At 39.5% G+C, this 23972-nt stretch overlaps 1 protein-coding gene across 1 annotated transcript in view; it reads left to right on the top strand.

Moving 5' to 3' along the window:
• The window catches only part of LOC124719124 (nascent polypeptide-associated complex subunit alpha, muscle-specific form-like), a 219435-nt gene extending 203832 nt beyond the window's left edge, over positions 1-15603 (top strand). The window contains exon 8 of the mRNA XM_047244819.1: positions 14365-15603. Coding sequence (XP_047100775.1) covers positions 14365-14421 — 57 coding nt within the window. The 3' untranslated portion in view covers positions 14422-15603. The remainder of the gene's footprint in view (positions 1-14364) is intronic.
• The last annotated feature ends 8369 nt before the right edge of the window (positions 15604-23972 follow it).

The raw sequence follows: 23972 nt of genomic DNA, 5'->3' as shown, positions 1-23972 counted from the left end.
ACCGCAAGTCTCTAGAGGAACGGAGGGTTCCAAATGATTGGAAAAGAGCACAGATAGTCCCAGTCTTCAAGAAGGGTCGTCGAGCAGATGCGCAAAACTATAGACCTATATCTCTTACGTCGGTCTCTTGTAGAATTTTAGAACATGTTTTTTGCTCGCGTATCATGTCATTTCTGGAAACCCAGAATCTACTATGTAGGAATCAACATGGATTCCGAAAACAGCGATCGTGTGAGACCCAACTCGCCTTATTTGTTCATGAGACCCAGAAAGTATTAGATACAGGCTCCCAGGTAGATGCTATTTTTCTTGACTTCCGGAAGGCGTTCGATACAGTTCCGCACTGTTGCCTGATAAACAAAGTAAGAGCCTGCGGAATATCAGACCAGCTGTGTGGCTGGATTGAAGAGTTTTTAGCAAACAGAACACAGCATGTTGTTATCAATGGAGAGACGTCTACAGACGTTAAAGTAACCTCTGGCGTGCCACAGGGGAGTGTTATGGGACCATTGCTTTTCACAATATACAGTATATAAATGACTTAGTAGATAGTGTCGGAAGTTCCATGCGGCTTTTCGCGGATGATGCTGTAGTATACAGAGAAGTTGCATCATTAGAAAATTGTAGCGAAATGCAGGAAGATCTGCAGCGGATAGGCACTTGGTGCAGGGAGTGGCAACTGACCCTTAACATAGACAAATGTAATGTATTGCGAATGCATAGAAAGAAGGATCCTTTATTGTATGATTATATGATAGCGGAACAAACATTGGTAGCAGTTACTTCTGTAAAACATCTGAGAGTATGCGTGCGGAACGATTTGAAGTGGAATGATCATATAAAATTAATTGTTGGTAAGGCGGGTACCAGGTTGAGATTCATTGAGAGAGTGCTTAGAAAATGTAGTCCATCAACAAAGGAGGTGGCTTACAAAACACTCGTTCGACCTATACTTGAGTATTGCTCATCAGTGTGGGATCCGTACCAGATCGGTCTGACGGAGGAGATAGAGAAGATCCAAAGAAGAGCGGCGCGTTTCGTCACAGGGTTATTTGGTAACCGTGATAGCGTTACGGAGATGTTTAATAAACTCAAGTGGCAGACTCTGCAAGAGAGGCGCTCTGCATCGCGGTGTAGCTTGCTCTCCAGGTTTCGAGAGGGCGCGTTTCTGGATGAGGTATCGAATATATTGCTTCCCCCTACTTATACCTCCCGAGGAGATCACGAATGTAAAATTAGAGAGATTAGAGCGCGCACGGAGGCTTTCAGACAGTCGTTCTTCCCGCGAACCATACGCGACTGGAACAGGAAAGGGAGGTAATGACAGTGGCACGTAAAGTGCCCTCCGCCACACACCGTTGGGTGGCTTGCGGAGAATCAATGTAGATGTAGTAGAATGTAGATGTAGAACACGGATCCTCAACGGAGGATGCTAGCGTACCTGGCCACAGCCCTGAAGCCGGCACGACTCCACATCACTGTCAGTACCTTCCAGAACCTTACTGACAGTCTACCACATGTAAGATTGGGTCCCCACTGTAGAAGGTGGTAATTAAGGCCTTTGACAGGTACTCACATTAATGTGACTTGGCAGTGATGTTTTAATAACATTATTTACTGTTGCTTCTGTTGCTGTACATATGATTGGATTGATTACAACACTCGTGTCATCTGGAAAAAAACTAATTCTGCTTGTTATGTGTTAGATAGAATGTTGTTTAACTACATGAGGACCTGAGATTGAGCCTTATCGACCGCCATAAGTGATGTTCCCCTAGTCAGAAGAATCTCTCCTGTTTATTTATTGTTAAGAGTCAGAATATGGTGACAACATACATCAACATATCTTGTCCATGTCCTATTTTTCTATGTAGTCTCCCTCACGTTCTATGGCAAACAACTTTATCCCCTTCAAAATACTTCCCATTACAACTAATACATTTTGCGCCAGTGCTTCCACCGTTTGAAAATTTTTTTGTAGCCATCTTTTTTGCTTAACTTCTTCAATGTTGTCAATCCGGTGATCTTTCATACCTCTTTTTATGTGGCTGGAAATTAGAAAAATCGCACATAGTCAGATCAAGCGAGTAAGATGTTGGACGCAGCTCAACAGCGTCAATTTTAGCCAAAAACTGTCTAACAGAGATGGTTGTGTGCGCAGGTGCAATGTCATCGTGGAATAACCAGCCTCCTGTCTGCCACAAACAGACATTTTTTTGATGAATGCTGTTGCGCAATCTTCTTAAAACTTCCAAAGAAAAGGTTTACTTGACGGCCTGACCTGGGGGAACAAGCTGTGAATGAACTACGCCCTGGGTGTCAAAAAACCAAATCAGCATTGTTTTGATGTTTGATCTAACTCGAAGACATTTTTTTGGACAGTGTGATGATGACTCTTCCACATTGTGGAGTATCACGTATTCTCTGCTGATAATAGCTCCTGTCCTATGCGCGTAGCATCTTCAAAGTGGGTTCCCCATAGAGAATCTTTAAGTGGTCCAAAGAGATGGAAGCCCAAGGGTGCCAGGTCTGGACTGTAGGATGGATGAACCAATATTGTCCAACCCAATTTGGCGATGTGTTCTCGGTTTCTCAGACTATATGATGGGTTCTTCTCCAATCGAACACGTCGGAGTTTATTCAGAGTATTCACGTATGCCTCTGAATTGATGGTTTACCCTCTCGGCATCACATCCACGTGAATGACGCCATCACAATCCCAGTAGACTGTCACCATGACTTTTCTGCCATAGGTGGTTGTCTTGAATTTCTTCTTTTGTGGTGAATGAGGATGATGCCACTCTGAGGACTGCCTTTTAGTTTCCGGCGCAAAGTGGTGCATCCAGCTTGAGTCCCCCATAACGATCCGTGACAGAAAGGCCACTCCATCGGTCTCAGAAAACTGCAACAATTCAGATGGAATGGCCTTTCTTTGAATCTTGTGGTCCGCTGTGAGCATTCGTGGAATGAGTATCCTAGAGTCTCGATTATTGCAGACGCACTTCCAATGCTGACCGACAACTGCAGGGCCAATTGTCGAGTTGTGACGCACCGGTCAGAAGCAGTGGCTGTGACAGGACGTCCCGAGCGTGGCTGATCGTAGAGCTCTGTTTCTGCATTTCCTCAGGCTGTAACTTTCTTTACCCATCGCCAAACTGTACTCCTATCAACTGCAGCATCGCCATACACTGCACACAAACGTTTATGGATGTCCACCGCGGTTTCTATTTCTTCATACAGGAGTTCAATAACAGTACGCTGCTTGTAATGTGAGTCGCATGTAGACGCCATTTTGACGCTTTACTGCGACTCTGCAACTGCCAGAACGGTTCGAAACTTCGCCAGCGCACAGAACAAACAACAATCGTGAAGCACCAACGAGGACGTTAGACTATGTATATTAATGGCCTTTAAAAAAAATGTGTGCCATTACTTATTGACTGACCCTCATACAATAGTCAAGGTCTGCTATACTATCAGTTCCATAAAACATCTGTTTATCCAGGGGAACATTGTGACTTACGCAGTCCTATGACTTAGATAGCAGGTTGGCCAGTTTTGTTATTTACTGCTTGTAAAGTTGGATGAGTGTATGTGTAACGGCATACTCAATTGAGCAACCCTTCAGCAATCCAAACTGATGATATTATTGTTGCTTCGATGGGGTCCTATTGTAGAGTACATGACCTTGTCAAAAATTTTGGAAAATAATGTCAGAAGTGAAACGGGTCGGTAGTGATTGACATCTCTCTTATCAACTTTCTTGTACAGGGTTTTAATAGTGACATATATCAACCTCCCTGAAGGGACGTTCAGAGTCAGTGTGTTTACTGCCAGAAGTTTCAGGAAGTGCTCCCTCCTTCCAGGCCTCGATCATAGACTACTTTGAAAATTACGAGCAGTGGATCTTGTTTAAAACTGGGACTTATTTGGTACACCTACCTTATATCGTTTTCGTGTGCTATTAGGAACTGTAGGTTGTAAGGCAATGTTCCTGACTGGTACAAATTGTTGGGGATCACATTTCAGCAGAGTAAGGGCCAACGATTTGATGATGATGATGATGATGTTTGGTTTGTGGGGCGCTCAACTGCATGGTCATCAGCCCCATTCAGAGTCCTAATTTTTACAAAGGTCAGTTTTTTTACACAGTCCAATGTAGCCACTGTCACGAATTATGATGATGATGAAATGATGAGGACAACACAAACACCCAATCCCCAGGCAGAGGAAATCCCCAGTCTGGCCGGAAATCGAACCTGGGATCCCGTGATACAGAGGCAGCAACGCAAGCCACTAGACCACGAGCTGCAGCCGGTAGTGATTTCAAAACAGGTTAGGATACAATGGAGAGGCAGCCACTGGATGACTCAGTGCATCAAACAACATGCGGATGTCACTAGTTAACCTCCAAGGATGCAAGATGAGATTGGATATTGAAAAAGTGTCTCCAAAACAAGCTCAGAAATCATAAAGTAGGCCCAGTTAGCTACCCAGTAGCTGCTTGGTCTCTTGTTTCCTGTGTCTAGCCAGAATAAGCACCTACCAGCATCGCCCTTCCCAATGTCAGAGCTTGGGGCTTGTCATCGTGAATACATTAACTCTAGGAATACAACCCATTTTCCATAACAGGCATGTCCAACGAGGGGAAGGTTGACTTCATGCCAACCCTAAAAAATTAAAAAAATACTCGTTAAGTACTGATGACTTACAATATGTTTTTTGAAGAGATACTGATATACTGGTGTATAAGTAATGTCCAGAACCTGTGGTATCTTATAGCACACTCTTAGCAATGGCGCCACACTTTCACTAACGTGTACCAGCAATGGTGACGGTGGGGGGTATTCCATTAACACCACAAAAACTTTTTAAAAACGAAAATTTTTAGAGAAAGACTGATGTGCAAGTCAAGTCCCGAACCTGAAAATATTGAATATGACATTCACTGGGAAAAGTGGCATTGATTATGGTATTAAGGCTTAACTGTTTTGGTTAAGTTTATGCAATTACAATATTTTCAAAAAGTGGGCATAAAGTACCCCCCTTGCCAATGGTACTGTGAGGGTTAAGAATAGCTCTGACTGTGTAGGCACGAAGATAGTTTAGTAAATAATGCACCACAAATTTTTTGTCCAAACTTTTTTAGACTTAGGAGCTAGGATTTGACGACGTATTAGTCAACATTTTTTTACATGTACTATTTCTGTACGTAATTTCCTCTGTGTCCTATGGCCTTAAACCTGGATTGTCTAAGAACGTGTATTCCCCGACAGAACAAGCTCTTCTCTTACGCTCATTATTATTTTTTATAGCATGAATTAAAGTCTAATCGTCTTCAAATTGGCCCAAACGGATGATAGTCGGAGGTTAGGCTGTGATATGCGACACAATTTTGCGATGTGTTCCTGAATTCTGAGACTTGTGCGCATTGTCCAGTTGGAGCAAGGTTTCTTTTAGATTCTTGTCAGACCAAATAGTTTGTTCAGAGACTTCACATATGCCTCTGAATTGATGGTTGGCCTATTTCTCAACACATCCACGAGAATGACGCAATCACTATCTCAGAAAACTGTCACCATGACTTTTCCAGCAGAGGTAGCTGCTGTGAATTTCTCCTTTTTCGGTGATAGCGGGTGATGCCTCTCCAGTGACCGCCGTGTTGCTTCCAGCTCAAAAATTACACATACTGGTTTCATCATCTGTAGCAATGTGTGACAGTAAGACCTTTCCACAGGCCTCAAAATGGTCCAACGTTCCAGATGAGTAACCTTTTAGTCAGTTGTGAGCATTCGTTGAACACATCTGGAGCACAAATAATGGCAATAGTGCCATTCATCATGTCGGGAGCAGTTGTTGTCGCATGATGTTCGAACATGGATGATCAGTTTGTGCTCTACCTGACGCTTCAAATCTTTCTACGCATCGCCCGACAGTACTCCTAAAAACGGCATGATGGCAATCCACAGCACACAAACACTTACACATGTTCACCGTTGTTCCTTTTTCTGCAACCAAAGTATCACGAACGATTGCAACCTTTTCCAAACGGTCTGTACTCCACATGGCGCGGCTTAGTGATAGTTGCATCGGTCAGAAACCTTTGTGGTGCTTGAACAGGTATTCTGCGTGTTTCGCAGTTTGGCCACCTGTAGCGCTGGTTGACACCTTTGCTCTCGTTTCTGATTTAAATAATGAAACACTGCACTTAGCATGTGTTTTTTCCCGCTTAGCATAACGCGTTCCGAGAATTTATTCTCATTGTCAAAGGTAAATATATACATAAGTTCTGCATGTGATGTTTGTATGTGTGATGTGTCCCTCTTGCACTTTACTGTCGTCTTTTTGAGGTTATAGGATACTGTGCCTCCTCAGTTATGTAGAGAAACACACAGACAGTGTGAAATTTCAGAAACAGTGATGGTTTGCGTGTGTGTATCTTATAACATCAAAAAGACTACAGTTAAGTGCAAGAGGGGCACAACACACTTATAAATATCACGTACAATACATATATAAATATTTACATTTGACAGTGAGAATAAATTCCCAAAATACGTAGTGCTAAGCATGGTGCAGAGTTTCATTATTTCAATGATGAATAAAGGAGTTGCAGACTTTCCAAAGACGTCGATTATGATGAATGAAATTGAATCAAACTTTTCTGCTTCCCACTCACGATCGGCATGTCTTGGAGGAGCAGTAATACGAATAGTTAATTGAAGAAGTTCTAAATTACTTCTACACCACTTTCCTCATCAAGATCCTGTTTTCTTTAAGATTCTGCAATTATATTCATATGCTGACAGATTTGATAAAATTGTTTCATTATTTTGGCACGACAATTTTTGTTAATTTACTTAAATTTAATAAATACCAGAACACTACAAACTGGAGATTAATTTGAAGAAAACTTATCGCTGGTTTAGTTGGCAGAGAGTGGTTGCAATGTGTCCAGTGGTTATGAGCCTTGTATGCAGGTTAATTTCAGTAATATGTGTGTAACATATTTCTACCTGTCACCTCCCCTCTAAAGAGAGCGATGTTAATGTGTGCATGTCAATCATAGCAAGGAGTGTAGTAGAATTTGACTCACAGTTATTGGTTCCTGTGATCCGATCCTTGTATGGTAGAGGAAAAAATTATTCTTTTTGAAAGAGAAGTTAACAGATGATTTTTATACCCCAGGATTGATATATACAAAACATTTCTGCAAAAAAAATCACTCAAGGGAATATAATTTACAGTAAGATGTATTAAATTTTCACAGGGTTGAGATGTGGCATCCCTTTAAAAGGTTAGCTGGGACTAGTGAGTAACAATAACAAAACATAACAGTCAATAACCATTCAAATCAACATGAGAAGTAAAACAATTAAGAAGTCAAGAATGATGAAATGTTTCAAAAGCTGCGTAGCTATAGGGAGCTGCTTTATTCGCAGGTGCCGGATTCACGTCAATACAGGTGGGTCTTCAGATTTATAGTGGTGATATTTCTGTAGTGGAGATGGGCAAATATGGAGTCTCTGCTTTTGGGAAGTTATCCAGGTTAGGAGTCAAACCACATTAATGGGTTGTCATAATGAAACTGAATACATCTAAAAGAAGTCTGTCAAAATGCACATGATTGCTGAATGAGCCAGGCCAGATAACACCAAGGATGGTATATTGTAAGATGTGGTATGAAGCAGCTATATAAAACCAATGAAATGAAACATGAAATCCCTTCCTACAGCTACACAGCTTTCGGAACTTCTCATCATTCTTGACTTCTTAATTGTAATAATTTTGACGATAATATGAATGGTTATTGAGTGTCTAGTGATTGTATTGTTATGCACAATGTTCTCTGCAGAATGTTATTTGAACTTAGTACTTATTTCCCTCAGCGAGAAGGCTGTGAGATCGAACACAAAACGCAATGTGCATATGTGGGCTTATCTCTTTGGAGCAAGGTTAGGAACTGCTTTGGAGGGAGCAGAAGAAATCTTTCTGGCCAGTTGAAGCTATTGTAGCAACAGCCACTTGGTAGTTGAAACCACCACTCGAACAGCTTTTGCCCAGTCACAAACCAGGCAGGTGGAAGAATACCTGTGTCGAACGCGTTCATGTTATTCCACTGTTGCAACCATTACTCGAAAGAAACAATTGCTTGTGACGTGTCTCTTGCATAGATGCCAATTTGATACGTCACTATGGCTCTGCCGTATGTCAGTTTTGTTCGAAACTTTGCACACATGCAGAAGAATGTTTGAAGGACATCTTCCCATACATATTAAATGCTGTGAAGAAAATTGGGGGCAGTATACAGAGTGATTTACGAAGATATGCAAATATTTTAATATGTTATTCTACAAGTAAAGCTAAAGAAAAAAGCGCATGTAAATATGGGTCCGCAAATGTTTAGTTACGGAGTTACGGCTAATAAAAGATTTGGCCTGAAATTTAGCAACTTTGCTAACGTGAAGCCATTGCTAAACTGTGTGAGGTTAAAGTATACCACAATTTCCATTTACTTTGTTGTTATTGATATGGTGAAGTATCTGTAGTAGGTTTCCCAAACATCCAGAGACGAAAAGAAATAATTTCGTAAAATTTTTAATTTATTGACTACGTGGCCCTATTTGTTTTTTTTTTTTTTTTTTTTTTTAATTCCAGACAATTGCACAAAGTTTTCAACAGAAGTTGCAGAGAATTTAATTCAAGATAAATGATGGTAATAACGTTAACTGAAACTGTATGAATGTGTCAGATAATTTATTAATACCATAGCACACGTGAATTCATGTAAAACTGGAAAAAACAAAGCTCAGTGTTAAGGATGTTGTACAGTGTACATACCATTCCACAATACATTCACAATTGTTCATGCATTTGGAGTCCTCTGAGTTGGATAGCGTACGTGATATTCATTAACTGCAGCTGTAGTATTACCATCACATTTGCCATAAATAAACACCATATCGGTGTATTCGTCTGTCGTAAATTTGCGAATTTCATGAAGAATCTACAAGCTATAACAGTTACTATGTGGTTTCACTTAAATACACTGTTTTTATTATGTTATTTCACTTAACAAAACAGAAAACTAACTCGTTTCTAGGTTAGGAAACGACTGAAACAAATCAATAACGGCTGCCAACAATGACATAAACGTTTCTAAGTTCTTAATGGAAAGTAAACAGATTTACTTGTATAATAATCTTCGCTTCTCCGGATGTTCTGGAAAATTACTGCAGATACACGTCTGGGACATGTTTTATTAGATTCACCAGACTAATAACAACAAAATAAATAGAAATTCTGCTTTACTTTAGCCTCGTACAGTTTTGCGATGGCTTCATATTAGTGAAGCTGCTAAATTTCAGGCAAAATCTTATTAACTGTAACTCCGTAACCAAACATATGCGGACCTGTGTTTATATGAACTTTTTTCTTTAGTTTTACTTGTAGGGTAACGTATTAAAATATTTGCATATCTTCTTGAATCGCCATGTATATCGAACTGTCATCATATATTGTTTTCATTTCCATACTGGAGCTCCTCAATACATGCTGCTGTCGTTGTGGCATTTGAGTTAAAAGTGATGAGATATAAATGTTCCCAACTAGACCTAGAATAGTCACAATTTTCTACCAGTGCACAAAAGGAATGAATTTAGGACAAATATGGTGATGCGAACAGTTTGCAGTTCTCCATCTGTACTCTTCCTCAAGCCTGTTTCGTGTTTCTTGTCCAGGTGAGGTCTGTGAGCCTCCAGCACTTCTGACAAACCTCACCGCAAGTCCAGGTAAACCCACTACAGCTTTCAGTTACTTGCTGGCTTCATAGCGGCTTTTGTCAGCGCAAAGGCACAACGACCACACTGTTACAAGCATTCAGCTGCTACAAGACGTGCGTTTCTCAACACGAGCACAAGAAATGCATGGCCTCATGTTTGTCGTACAGGATTTTTATGAAGATATTTAAACCCTGAACTTATAAGGCATAGTGTGCCGAATGGTTATTAATTAAACTTTCCCTATTTAACACGTTTGTAACACGAAAACTACTTGCTATGTGAGTACCAAAGTTGGTAGCGTTACTGTCAATGACATGGGGAAAAGAAATAATGGGGAATCATTTCAGTTGAAACACTTTTAATGTGCTGCTATGGTACATCATACCGTTACATACCTGCACCATTACTCCTACAAAAGAGACTCAATATGGTGCCCATCAGCGTCCAGAAGAGTCTGAATACGCAGGGTTGCATTCCGCACAGTAGAACGAAGCATGTCTGTAGGTGTGCTGGCTACCTCTCTTGATATGCTTGCGCTTCAGATCAGCACATGTTCCCCTGGTTAACTCTGTCCTTCAGGTAGCCCCCCAACCAGAAATCACAGGGAATGAGATCAGATGATTGAGCCGGCAACGCATTTGGTAACGGTCGGCTGATAATTCGATCTTTCCCAAATGTGTTTCGAAGAAGCTGGTGAACTTCACGGGTGATGTGCGGTGAGGCCCCATCTTTCATGAAAACTGTTGAGTTCAATGTGTCTCTCTCCCGTAGGGCGCATATGACATGCTGGCGAAGCATATAGCAGTAACACTGGCCAGTCACACTGCATGTCATTGGTCTTTGAGCGCCAAACTGTCCAAAAAAAAAGGGCCAATGATGAATGTAACTGTGAAGCCAAACCATAGGGTAACACGTTCATCATACAAAGGAACTTCATGCACAGTGACAGCAGGTGAAGACCCCACACTCGCCAATTGTGTGTGGACACATCTTCCGTATAATGAACCAGGGGATGTTCAAATGTCGTGATACATCACGCACACTGCCTGACGATTGAGAATTGCGAGTAGCGTCATCTGCCATAGCAACATCTACTTCGTCAACCACTTGTGGTGCAACTAGTCATCGGCCTCTTGACGGAGCGTCGCCCAGTTCTCTAGTTGATTCAATCTTCTTCGTCATGGTGAGCACAGCAGGTGGAGAAAGAGGACGCTTCCGTAATCCGTTCAGCTGGCGATATTCTCGAATTGCAGGTGCGGCATTACTGTTGTTTGGATAACAGAGCTCCACCAATAATGCCCTGCTCCTTTTGTCCAAGCTCATGTTGACACGTCAACAAATGCACTGTAACTGGTCAGGTGTTTGAGACTATGAATCACGATGACTGATCACAGCACCTGGTGGCCATAGTTGGAACTGGATGGTGGCGCTGTGACACATGGAAATCATGCTTCCCATATTATGGACATTAATGCTACCAAGTTTGGTACTGGTAAAGTAATTTGTTTCTGTGCTAAATAGGGAAAGTGTAATTATAGCCACCCAGTATCTTAAAAATCATTATACTTTTATATCCACATACAAAAAGTACCTCTGCAAAAGAAAGAATTTCGTTGCAGAAATGCAATTCAGCATTCGATGATACTAATGAAATGTTTCATTTTCAAGATTTAGTAATTCATAGCCAGAGCCACAGACATTAGTATTAATAAGGCTATGTATTGTATAGATAGTGTATCAATAATAATCAATGAGATACTATTTGTAATGCAATAGTCATTTTACCTGAGGCTAATTACGCACCAAAATTTGAGTCATTTAACCATATCTCAGTACCAGATTTATCACATCTTGATTGTCAAGTGTTGAGGATTGCAAGTTGAGCTGTTACCTACTGATCTGATTTAGATGAAAACGCAAATTACGATCATAGTAAAGAAGTAACAAAAATCTATGAAACAAAATTACCAACAGCTAAAGACCAATGTAGAGCAACAAGCAACTGCAGCAAAGGGGCTGCTTTAGAAAGTAAGTCAAACAATGAATACTCATTGGTGGTGCATTAAAACAAATGAGGGAAGATTTAGCATCACTTCTTCTTTCCAAGTGTCCTAATCAGATAAACAGAAGCTATGATTAGCATCTGCGTTCAAAATATTTTTTTATGATCCATGTTCACGGTTTAATAGACCATGAAAGCTTCCCAGGAGGTTGAAAACTGCCTCTGGCTAGTCTACACGGTTTTTTGCTGGTTTATTACAGACTAATTATGAGGATTTTCACATGTTCATAGCACAATGTTTCAACCAAAATCTGAGTAATACTGTACGATACTATCCCTATTTTTTACTCAGTATTTGTCATATAAAATTTGGTTTACATCTGTAGCTTACTACACTAGCAGTTAATGTAGGAGCTCTGCAATGCGAACTGATACTAATAATCAAACTTCTAGTAGGCATTTTCAAACAGTAACAACATTACCCCGAAGAAATATATATACTCTTCTTTCTATAATATTCAGAATAACAAAAGCCCTATTGTTTTAATAATGCTTTCATTCAGAACTAGTATTTCTCTGGAAGACTGCACTTTCCTCATTGGACATCCTGTACCACAATGCAGATTACAGTATCGCTTTACTTGTGCTGTCACTCACTGCATTGCTCATAGTTTTCTATAAAATGATCATGTTAAATATAAAAAGACTTATAAAAGTACTCTTTAAATTCTGTGTCTTATTTTAAAATGCTTACATTAACTGAGACTTTATAAAGGTCATCAATGATTTTTGTCTATTAAAATTTCTGATTTTTAGAATGTGTGAAGCTAAATGTTGGACACAGTAGCAGATGCTTAAGATTTGATTTATTTTTCTATTTGTTATTTAAGTTACTTGAGTTGGCTGTTTGAAAATTTATCATATGTGCATGCTTCTTCTCTCTGTATTTATGAATTATTTTATCAAAATCACTGGAGTGCATCAGTCTTCTTATTCCCAACTGTGCCTTATCTCAATTTATTTAGTGTCTGAACATAAACAGAGTATTAATTATTCTATCTATTTAACTTTTGTTTGCTTCTTGAACCTATGCAGCAGTGTATTTTCGACAGATGCAGCTCACCAGTACTTGAATAAAGAACGCTGATGTAGTTAACTGTTTTATCAGTCGACTTTAGTGACAAGAGACTTTTGCAACACATCAAATGCCGTTCATTTAATGATGATGGGCCTTTAATTTAACCATTCACTATGTAAATTTTCATTTATAAACTGTAAACTTCAATCGAAGATTTTTTAGATGTTTCAATGAATGTAACTCACACAAATTGCAGAATGTTCATTTCACTATTACTTGCTGCCATTTAGTTAGTGGTGTATATGATATGTTTCTCTTGGCGAAGACCTTTCATAAATTGATGAATGTCAAGTGACTGAATGCCTCCTTTAAAAATATTACATATTTGAGTTCCTTCCCTGTCCTTGTCCTATCCAAATATTCGCTCTTCTTCTAAGAACATTGCCATTAACACAGCATTACACTGTAATCTTTCTTTGACGTTTCATACAAGAGATCAAGTTGTCCTAGTCAACACCTGAAGTACAATTTCTCCACTATGTTTATGTGAAGGTAAACACTGCAGTGTGAAACAACATAATTTTCATCCTTCTATATAGCTCACTTGTTGAAAATTCTTGTTTACAGTGATTGTTTCTATTTTGTAACTGGTTTATTCGTAATAAATTATCTTCAGATATTTTCTACTGCATCTACAACTGCAATATATCAGTTTCCTTCTGCGAACTGTGTAATTGTGTATGGCAGTACAATTCAAAAGTGACTGCTACTTTCTCCATTAGACACAATGTAGACCTTCAGATACCTCTCTTCTCTCCCACTGCAATGCCACCAGTGTATTTCCTGATGTTGTTACATATGTTACCTTGAGTGATTTTCCAGGCATTTGCATCACACTGAATTGCTTCACGGTCATTTTTAACCAACATTAACCATTCTTTTATTTCCAGTAGTCCACCACTGAATGACATCTCTTCTCACACAACTCAAAGTGGCACCTTTCATGCATAGAAGAAGTATTTAATCACGTACACCATATTCACTGAATCTCATTCCTCCTACATCTTAACAACTCATACTACTCAAAAATGGCAAGGTGATGACTCTGCTCCATGTCCCATTATTTCCTCAGATCTCATGTTAATACCCTTAACAGTTCCTCTGTGCCACTAGATGCTGTCTACATATCAACAGTTTCTGCTAGGCTAAACCTTCACATTTACACTTAGAAATCACTTGACTTCAATTGACTACGGTAATAAATAAGATAGTATAATACCTTATCATTAGTTTACAAGTGCTGAATCATTGCACAGTTTGTTGTTGCTAATTGGTGGTGTACGTATATCTAAATGGTACCTGCTCCTGAATTACATTGTGTGGTATGCAGTAAAATTGAGAACCATTCTTCTACAATACAGTTTCCGTTAAACTGTTTATGATTCGCCATTGAAGGACCACCTGTTGGAATTCTCACTTTTTCACATATTTCTTTCTCGCAGAGTCCAATGATCTCGGCGTCTCCCAGCAGAGCCCTGTCGGAGATTGGCGACTGTTAGGATATTCAATCACCACAGCTGCTTACAGTGGATGCTACCAATGTGGTATACTTTTCAGCTGTCTGACGATTGCTAACCAAGCAGTCGACTATGTTTTCCTTGTATGACATGTATGAAATGGACTGTGGTAGTGATTTAAACAGTAAGCTGTTTTACAATAAGTTTGTATACATACTGAGCATTTTATTGTTATATGTAAACATTGTTTTCAATAGGACTTTCTAACAGTTTTCATCTAACAGCAATATTGATGTAACACACCATGGTATTCCAATCAAAAGGATGTATGTTACTAACTGCTGTAATATATTTCAGTAAAGTGAAAAGAGACTTGAATATTAAAGATGGAATCACAACGATTCCTGGTTTCTATAATGTGATTCTCGTCTACTAATAGTTTTGCAGTCTACTTTGAAAGCAAGCAATATCTACTAACATGGTTTGGAGGACAAAGATATGGTATCATGTTTGTTCAACAGGTTAACAAATTATGTGCTCTAATTTCTTTGTATGTAAATGAAAATTTGGTGAATAACTGATACTGAGGATGCATCTAGAATAAATGCAATGAACAAAATAAACTAAAATAGTCTACCATTGATATTATTTGTATTAATAGATAAAGTAATATCACAATTAAGTAAGAAATGAACATATATAGCTTCCATTAATTTAATCAACAACAAAGATTGACAATGTTCAAGAAGTACCTCCAATTTCAGCAATAAAAAATAGCATGTAATCAACTGGACTGTCTTGTTAATATAAAAAACCTATTTTCTGATAATATTGTGACAGATGCATGAGAATGAAAATTATGGATGATGATAACCATCAGAAGGCAAAACACATACTTGCATCTAGCACAATTACCTACTCAATTATCAAACGATTTTTCAGCATACTATGATAGAATTTAATGATTTTCATACTTTCTTCAATATGTGGTTGATATTTGATTTGATACTACTGTAACTCTACTAATTCTGATGTTCCAAGCTGCTAAATATAATTTTAAGTTACAAAGAATTTATATCAAACACACAGATTTTTTGGTTATGACTGCTCCCTTTCACATCCCCAATTTTGGTGAACACAGTACTCATAAATTTGGTAATAACATTTTATATTGTCAAATATGCCATTTAAGCAAACAAAAGTATTAAAAATTGTTCATTTAACTTTTATCTTTTTCTTTTCCCACAGCTCCACTTATTTATCTGTTCCATTGACTTCAAAGCACATTTTCAATTCAGTGCAATAACACTATTACAAAACAAAAAATATCCATAAGAAAAATAATCAATAGCTCAACAATACAATACAAGAAAAGTTACTCATTAGACACTTATCAAAAATAATTGTATTGGTTACTGTATCCAATAACGAATACCAAAAATTACTTAAAACTACATATTGCTACGGCTTACAAGGAACATCTGAGTCAGAATTGAATAAGAAACTATTAGGACAAGTGTTCTGTACTACCAAATGGCTGTATGTGATTCTCATGCTTACTATAATTACGTGGCTTCATTGCAAAACCAGTTTTACACAACATGAACTATCTCTCAACTAGCCACTTCATAATAATCTATCACCTACATATTTGTTCTTCCAATTCAAAAGTGTAACGACAAAAGATCAAGAATATTTCTGTTATTTTTTATTATAGTGAAATGAGTAGTTGAAATATAAATAAAGGGCCCACTGACACATTAGCATAAATTCCTCTATATCCTTAATGTACAACCAATGCTCCAGCACACTATATCTCAAATTACTTGTAGAAAACTGGAATTTTTTGGCATTTCTAGTAGCACTGTGTGATACATACTGTAATGAAATAGAGTTATATGATAAGTATGCATTCGTAATGTAAAATGGTGCTATGAAGTCTCTTAATTCTTTGTGGAAATGTTATATTTGATAAAACTGCTAATATGACATGCAAATTTTTCAGACACTTAGTGTAATTCTTCACTTTGAACATCAAACAAAGTTGATAATAAAAGCCAACAATAAATTATTTCACATTTGTGATTTAGTAATAACACAATTTAGTATACCCACTCACTCCTAACAGTTGCCTCATTTGAACAATGTTTGCTATATAGCACTCTTCTATCTCTTTATTTCACTGTACATGCACTTTGTTCAACTACATGTACTTTCGCTACACTGCCACATTGAAACAGTAAATTATATTTCTCATTACTGCACAAAGAAGCATGTATAGTCAAAGATTTTAACAAAATATTTCATGTACTACTTAAACTCTAGGATATTAAAAGAATTTTAATTATTGTCGATAAAATATTGCAAAAATACTTCAGATTAATAGTATCAATTTTGACTTCCTCTTTAAACTAAACCTTAAAAGAAGAACAAGTTGTGTAAAATTCCTCTCTTGTTATTAGCTAGCTTTTACTTCAACGCTGTACAGCTGGCCTATGATAAAATACCACATTTTCCATCCAGAACAAGCCAACAATGAATGTAATAATTTTTAACTCACACTACAGCACATGCAGTGAGGTCTTCCAGTTTTTGTGGGAAATATTAGCAACAATGCTTTGTGTAAAAGATATCTTTGTGAGAAAAAAGTTTAGGGACTTTTCAAACATATGCCATGCGGTGGGTTTCACTATGAAAACTGAAAGTAATATTTTATGTCCCATTGGTAATATTTTTGTCTATCACTTAGTACATCTTTCATGTGAAAATTTACACGTTGTGCCATCGCTTAGTATCATTAAACTGTAGGTTTGTGTACAACTGCAATATAGTTCAAAGCTTAAAGGAAAGGAAGAGCGTAGGATAATGCAGTGTAAAGTATTGTAGTGTCTCAACCCACCGTTGGGTGCAGGTGGTCTTTAATTTTATCAAACTTTTCAATAATAGTGAAACAGTAATGACATTGTGACAAACGAATAATGTATGAATATGGAAATAATCGACTGAGTCATTCATTATACTACTGAGCAAGACATCACTTCATAATTACACTCTCTTATAAAAAGTACTTGGACACTTATTAGTGGATTTTAATATCGGCATGTACAACATTTCCCTTTATGACAACTTGAAAAAACTATGCTGCGGATGCTTTCTGTAAGTTTCTGATTGTTGGGGAATGCCAGCCCATTATTCTTCAAGACCCGAAAGCAGAGAATATAGTGATGCTGGAGGCAGGACCTGGAGCGAATTTGACATTCTAAATCATTCCAAGAGATCTGGAGCAAAGTTGACATTTTACCTCATTCTGAGAGGTCTGGAGTAAAGTTGATGTTCTAACTCATTCTGAGGTTTTCTGGAGCAGAGTTGATGTTCTACCTCAGTCTGAGGGATTTGGAGCAAGGTTGACGTTCTAACTCATCCTGAGGTGTCTGGAGTGAAGTTTATGTTCTACCTCATTCTGAGGGGTCAGGACCAATGTTGACATTCTAACTCAACCTGAGGGGTCAGGAGCAAAGTTGACATTCTAACTCATTCTGAAGGGTCTGGACCAAAGTTGATGTTCTACCTCATTCCGAAGGCCCTGGAGTGAAGTTGCCATTCTAACTCATTCTGAGGGGTCTGGAGTGAAGTTGATGTTCTACCTCATTGTGATAGGTTTGGAGTGAAGTAGATGTTCAACCTCATTCTGAGGGGTCTGAAGCGAAGTTGACATTCTAATTCATTCCGAGGGATGTGGAGTGAAGTTGATGTACTACCCCATTTGGAGGGGTCTGGGGTGAAGTTGACAATCTAACTCATTCTGAAGGATCTGGAGCGAAGTTGATGTTCTCATTCTGAGGGGTCAGGAGCAAAGTTGATGTTCTACCTCTTTCTGAAGGGTCTGGAGCAAAGTTGACATTCTAACTCATTCCAAGGGGCCTGGAGCTAAGTTGAGATTCTAGCTCATTCCGAGGGAGCTTGAGCAAAGCTGATGGTACTACTTCATTTTGAGGGGTCTTGAATGAAGTGGACATTCTAGCTCATTCTGAAGGGTCTGGAGCGAAGTTGATGTACTAACTCATTCTGAGGGGTCAGGAGCAAAGTTGATGTTCTAACTCATTGAGAAGGGTCTTGAGCGAAATACCAATTCGATTCTACACAGAGTACGCGAAAGAACTTGCCCCCCCCCCCTTCTAACAGCCGTGTACCGCAAGTCTCTAGAGGAGCGGAGGGTTCCAAATGATTGGAAAAGAGCACAGGTAGTCCCAGTCTTCAAGAAGGGTCGTCGAGCAGTTGCGCAAAACTATAGACCTATATCTCTGACGTTGATCTGTTGTAGAATTTTAGAACATGTTTTTTGCTCGAGTATCATGTCGTTTCTGGAAACCCAGAATCTACTATGTAGGAATCAACACGGATTCCGGAAACAGCGATTGTGTGAGACCCAACTCGCTTTATTTGTTCATGAGACCCAGAAAATATTAGATACAGGCTCCCAGGTAGATGCTATTTTTCTTGACTTCCAGAAGTCGTTCGATACAGTTCCGCACTGTCGCCTGATAAACAAAGTAAGAGCCTATGGAATATCAGACCAGCTGTGCGGCTGGATTGAAGAGTTTTTAGCAAACAGAACACAGCATGTTGTTATCAATGGAGAGACGTCTACAGACGTTAAAGTAACCTCTGGTGTGCCACAGGGGAGTGTTATGGGACCATTGCTTTTCACAATATATATAAATGACCTAGTAGATAGTGTCGGAAGTTCCATGCAGCTTTTCGCGGATGATGCTGTAGTATACAGAGAAGTTGCAGCACTAGAAAATTGTAGCGAAATGCAGGAAGATCTGCAGCGGATAGGCACTTGGTGCAGGGAGTGGCAACTGTCCCTTAACATAGACAAATGTAATGTATTGCGAATACATAGAAAGAAGGAGCCTTTATTTTATGATTATATGGTAGCGGAACAAACACTGGTAGCAGTTACTTCTGTAAAATATCTGGGAGTATGCGTGCGGAACTATTTGAAGTGGAATGATCATATAAAATTAATTGTTGGTAAGGCGGGTACCAGGTTGAGATTCATTGGGAGAGTGCTTAGAAAATGTAGTCCATCAACAAAGGAGGTGGCTTACAAAACTCTCGTTCGACCTACACTTGAGTATTGCTCATCAGTGTGGGATCCGTACCAGATCGGTTTGACGGAGGAGATAGAGAAGATCCAAAGAAGAGCGGCGCGTTTCGTCACAGGGTTATTTGGTAACCGTGATAGCGTTACGGAGATGTTTAATAAACTCAAGTGGCAGACTCTGCAAGAGAGGCGCTCTGCATTGCGGTGTAGATTGCTCGCCAGGTTTCGAGAGGGTGCGTTTCTGGATGAGGTATCGAATATATTGCTTCCCCCTACTTATACCTCCCGAGCAGATCACGAATGTAAAATTAGAGAGATTAGAGCGCGCACGGAAGCTTTCAGACAGTCGTTCTTCCCGCGAACCATACGCGACTGGAACAGGAAAGGGAGGTAATGACAGTGGCACGTAAAATGCCCTCCGCCACACACCTTTGGGTGGCTTGCGGAGTATAAATGTAAATGTAAATGTTCTGCCTCATTCTGAAGGGTCTGGAGCGAAGTTCGAAATATGTTCTACCTCATTCTGAAGGGTCTGGAGCGAAGTTAACATTCAACTTCCATCTGAGGGGTCTGGAGCGAAGTTGACATTCTAATCCATTCTGAGGGGTCTGGAGCGAAGTTGACATTCTACCTCATTCTGAGGGGTCTGGAGAGAAGTTGATGTTCTAACTCATTCCGAAGGCATTGTATTGCTTTCCGGTCAGGACTGTGGGTGGGCCAATCCTTCTTAGGAATGTTATTGTCTGCATACCATTATGTCACAGATGCACTTTATGCTGGGTGCATTGTCAGGCTGATATAATCATCCCATCTGAACTGTTCCTCTGCTCCATGATTACACAACATTGTAATGTGTTCATATCCTTCTGGATTTAGCGCTTGTTTTACGTGCATAAGAATGCTGAAGGTTAGATGGGTAGATCACATAACTAATGAGGAGGTATTGAATAAGATTGGGGAGAAGAGAAGTTTGTGGCACATCTTGACCACAAGAAGGGATCGGTTGGTAGGACATGTTCTGAGGCATCAAGGGATCACCAATTTAGTATTGGAGGGCAGCATGGAGGGTAAAAATCGTAGAGGGAGACCAAGAGATGAATACACTAAGCAGATTCAGAAGGATGTAGGTTGCAATAGGTACTGGGAGATGAAGAAGCTTGCACAGGATAGAGTAGCATGGAGAGCTGCATCAAACCAGTCTCAGGACTGAAGACCACAACAACAACAACTAGGGGACCACACTCTGACCACGAAAAATACTATCACACTGTACCACCACCTCCTCTGTAATTCACTTGATGACAGATAACGTTTTCAAACATTCACCAAACCCAAACCCTCCCACTGGGTAGCCACAGGGAATAGAATGCTTGAGGACTTCAGACTATTTGATTCCAGCCATGCATTGTCCAGTGGCTTCAGTAGCTCAAGTGTAACTTCTGGCTTACGAGAAGCCACTCGATAATTGTACCCCATTCTTTTTAACTCCCTACGCACAATCGTTGTGCTAGTGATTCCTTCACCTGAATTCATGCAATTTTGTACAATCTCCCTTTACAATTCGCAATGGCCCCTGTTGAGCTGTGTTTGTTCAGTCGTGTTACCACTTCACAATCATATCTATCTGCATCTACAAGGGTCTTTCAATAAGTAATGCCCCAAGTTTTTTTTTTCTTTTTCAGAACACATTTCCTGTTAAGAGTCAGAATTTGGTGACAATATACATCAACATGTCTTGTCCATGTCCTATTTTTCTACGTAGCATCCATCACATTCTATGGTTGTACGCCAATGTTGTGGAAGAGCGTGTATTTCCTGCTGGTAAAAGCTCTTGTCCTGTACATGTAGTCATATTTTTACAGCACGATTGGCATCTTCAAAGTGCATTCCTCGTACAGAATCTTTAAGTGGCCCGTAGAGCTGGAAGGCTGAGGGTGCCAAGTCTGGACTGCAGGGGGGATGTGGCAATGATGTCCAACCCAACTTGGCGTTGTGTTCCCAGGTTTTCAGACTTGTATGTGGGTGTGCATTATCATGATGGAGCAAGATTTATGTTGGATTCTTGTCCTATCGAATGCATCGGAAGTGGTTCTTGAGTTTATTCAGAATGTTCACATACGCCTCTGAATTGATGGTTGACCCCTCTTGCCATCACATTGTAACGGAACATATTAAAAGCTTTACTTTACCGAAGTATGTGATTCCCTCCAAATTCAACCAGTTTAACGAGTATTTATGATTATAGAAAAGTTATTGTGTATGTTAACAATGATTGCATAACATGTGTCCATAAACAGTCAACCCATTAAATTATATTGAATAACTGATCCACCCAAAAGTTAATATCACTTGATCACTGATACAGCAAATGTCATCATGTAAAAACACTAAGTTCATCTTAAATAATTTGTATGAAGTACGAAAAATAGTGGCCAACTTAGATATTTTGGATCTCCTTAAATAAAAATCACCCAGTGAAACCTATTTGTTCACTAGGAGCGTTTTCACTCAGTATTCAAGTAATCAATCCAATTTTAGACGAAAACCAATGTAATTCTTAATAATTCATGTTATTTACTTATTTATGCAAATTAGAGAAGTCAATTGACAAACTTCTATAAAACGGCCTTTTTGTAACAAAGAATTATTCTGGCAAGTCAACAAATCTGTCTGTCATTTTAATAACATGTTAAATTATGTCACTCGATGCAAATTAACAACTTTCCTGCACAAATTATGATAACAGATGTACATGTGACTTATAAACTATATCTCTTTTTAGTAGTTCTTTGACAATGTTATAAATACAAGCAGCAAGAAGGGTCGGGGAGCAGTCGGAATGTCACTTTGGTAAAGTGTGTTTGTGTGTTATTGTTTGAGGTGGATAAACAATGCAAAGAACATGTAAAGGAAGTACTACTTTGTGTTGTGTCATGGTCTTTGGTGGACAGTGGAATTAAGATCGCCACCAGAGTAATAAATATTTGATGTTTACATATTTGTTGGTTTCGCTCGTTCTTTATCATCAACAGCACATAAAAAACACGGGACCTCATGTTTTTAACCCTAGAAAACCAGATTTAGAGCCAGCATCAGCATTGAGACACAGCATCGATCCAGCAAGCAGCAGCGATTACCACAATGCATTTTAATGGTGCCAACCTAACATCAAGTGCTAGCAAGCTCCGTAAATGGGAGTGAAATAGTGCGATTATAGCAATTAGCAATATCTACGACTAGGCGACCATTACAACATCGATGAGATAGACGCCATCACAATCCCAGAAGGTTGTCACCTTGATTTTTCTGGCAGAGGGGGTTGTCTTGAATTTCTTCTTTTGTGGTAAATGAGAATGATGCGGCTCCATGGACTGCCATTTTGTTTCCGCTGTAAAGTCGCGCACCCACCTTTCATCCCCCGTAACGAAACTCCAACAATTCAGATGAAATGGCCATTCTTTAAACCTTGTGGTCCGCTGTGAACATTCGTGAAACCCATCGTGAGCACCTATGAATATCCGAGAGTCTCGATTATTGCAGACGCACTTCCAATGCTGACCGACAACTGTAGAACCGACTGTAAATTTGTGAAGCGCCGGTCGGCACGAAAAATGGCATCCGCACGATTCAGCATGTCTGGAGCAGTGGCTGTGACAGGACGTCCCGAGCGTGGCTGATCATAGAGCTCTGTTTCTGCATTTCCTGAGTCTGTAACTTTCTTTACCCATCGCCCAACTGTTCTCCTGTCAACTGCAGCATCGCCATACACTGCACACAAACGTTTTCGGATGTTCACCGCGGTTTCTTTTCCTGCACACAATAATTCAATAACAGCGTGCTGCTTCTACCGTGAGTCGTATGTAGACGCCATTTTGACGCTGTACTACTGCTCTGCCATCTGCCAGAACGGTTCGAAACTTTACCGGCGCACAGAACAAACATCAAATGTGAAGCGCCAACGTTTGTCTATATATATTAATGGCTTTTAAAACAATACGGGGCATTAGTTATTGAACGACCCTCGTACATCTACATGGATACCCCGCAAGCGACTGTACGGTGCGTGGCGGCGGGTACCCTGTTTCACTGACAAATAGATCAAGCGAAGAACATCTATCTATATGCGTCTGTATGAGCCCTAATTTCTCGGGCCTTACCTTTGTGGTACTTACACGCAATGAATGTTGGTGGCAGTAGAATTGTTCGGCAATGAGCTAATAGTGTTTATCGAAAAAAATATCGCCTTCCCTTCAGGGCTTCCCAATTGAGTTGCTGAAGCATCTCTGTAACACTTACGTATTGTGTGAAACTGCCAGTAACAAATCTAGCAGCCCGCCTATGAATTGCTTCGATGACTTCCTTCAGTCCGACCTGCTACGGACCACAAACACTCGATCAGTACTCAAGAATAGGTCGCATAAGCGTCTAAAATGCGGTCTCCTTTACAGCTGAACCGCTCATTCCTCAAATTTTTCCAATAAAC

The sequence above is a fragment of the Schistocerca piceifrons genome, chromosome 10 (genome assembly GCF_021461385.2).
Source record: "Schistocerca piceifrons isolate TAMUIC-IGC-003096 chromosome 10, iqSchPice1.1, whole genome shotgun sequence".
NCBI lineage: Eukaryota > Metazoa > Arthropoda > Insecta > Orthoptera > Acrididae > Schistocerca > Schistocerca piceifrons.
The sequence above is the reverse complement of the archived record's forward strand: the minus strand, read 5'-3'. Positions and strand labels throughout refer to the sequence as shown.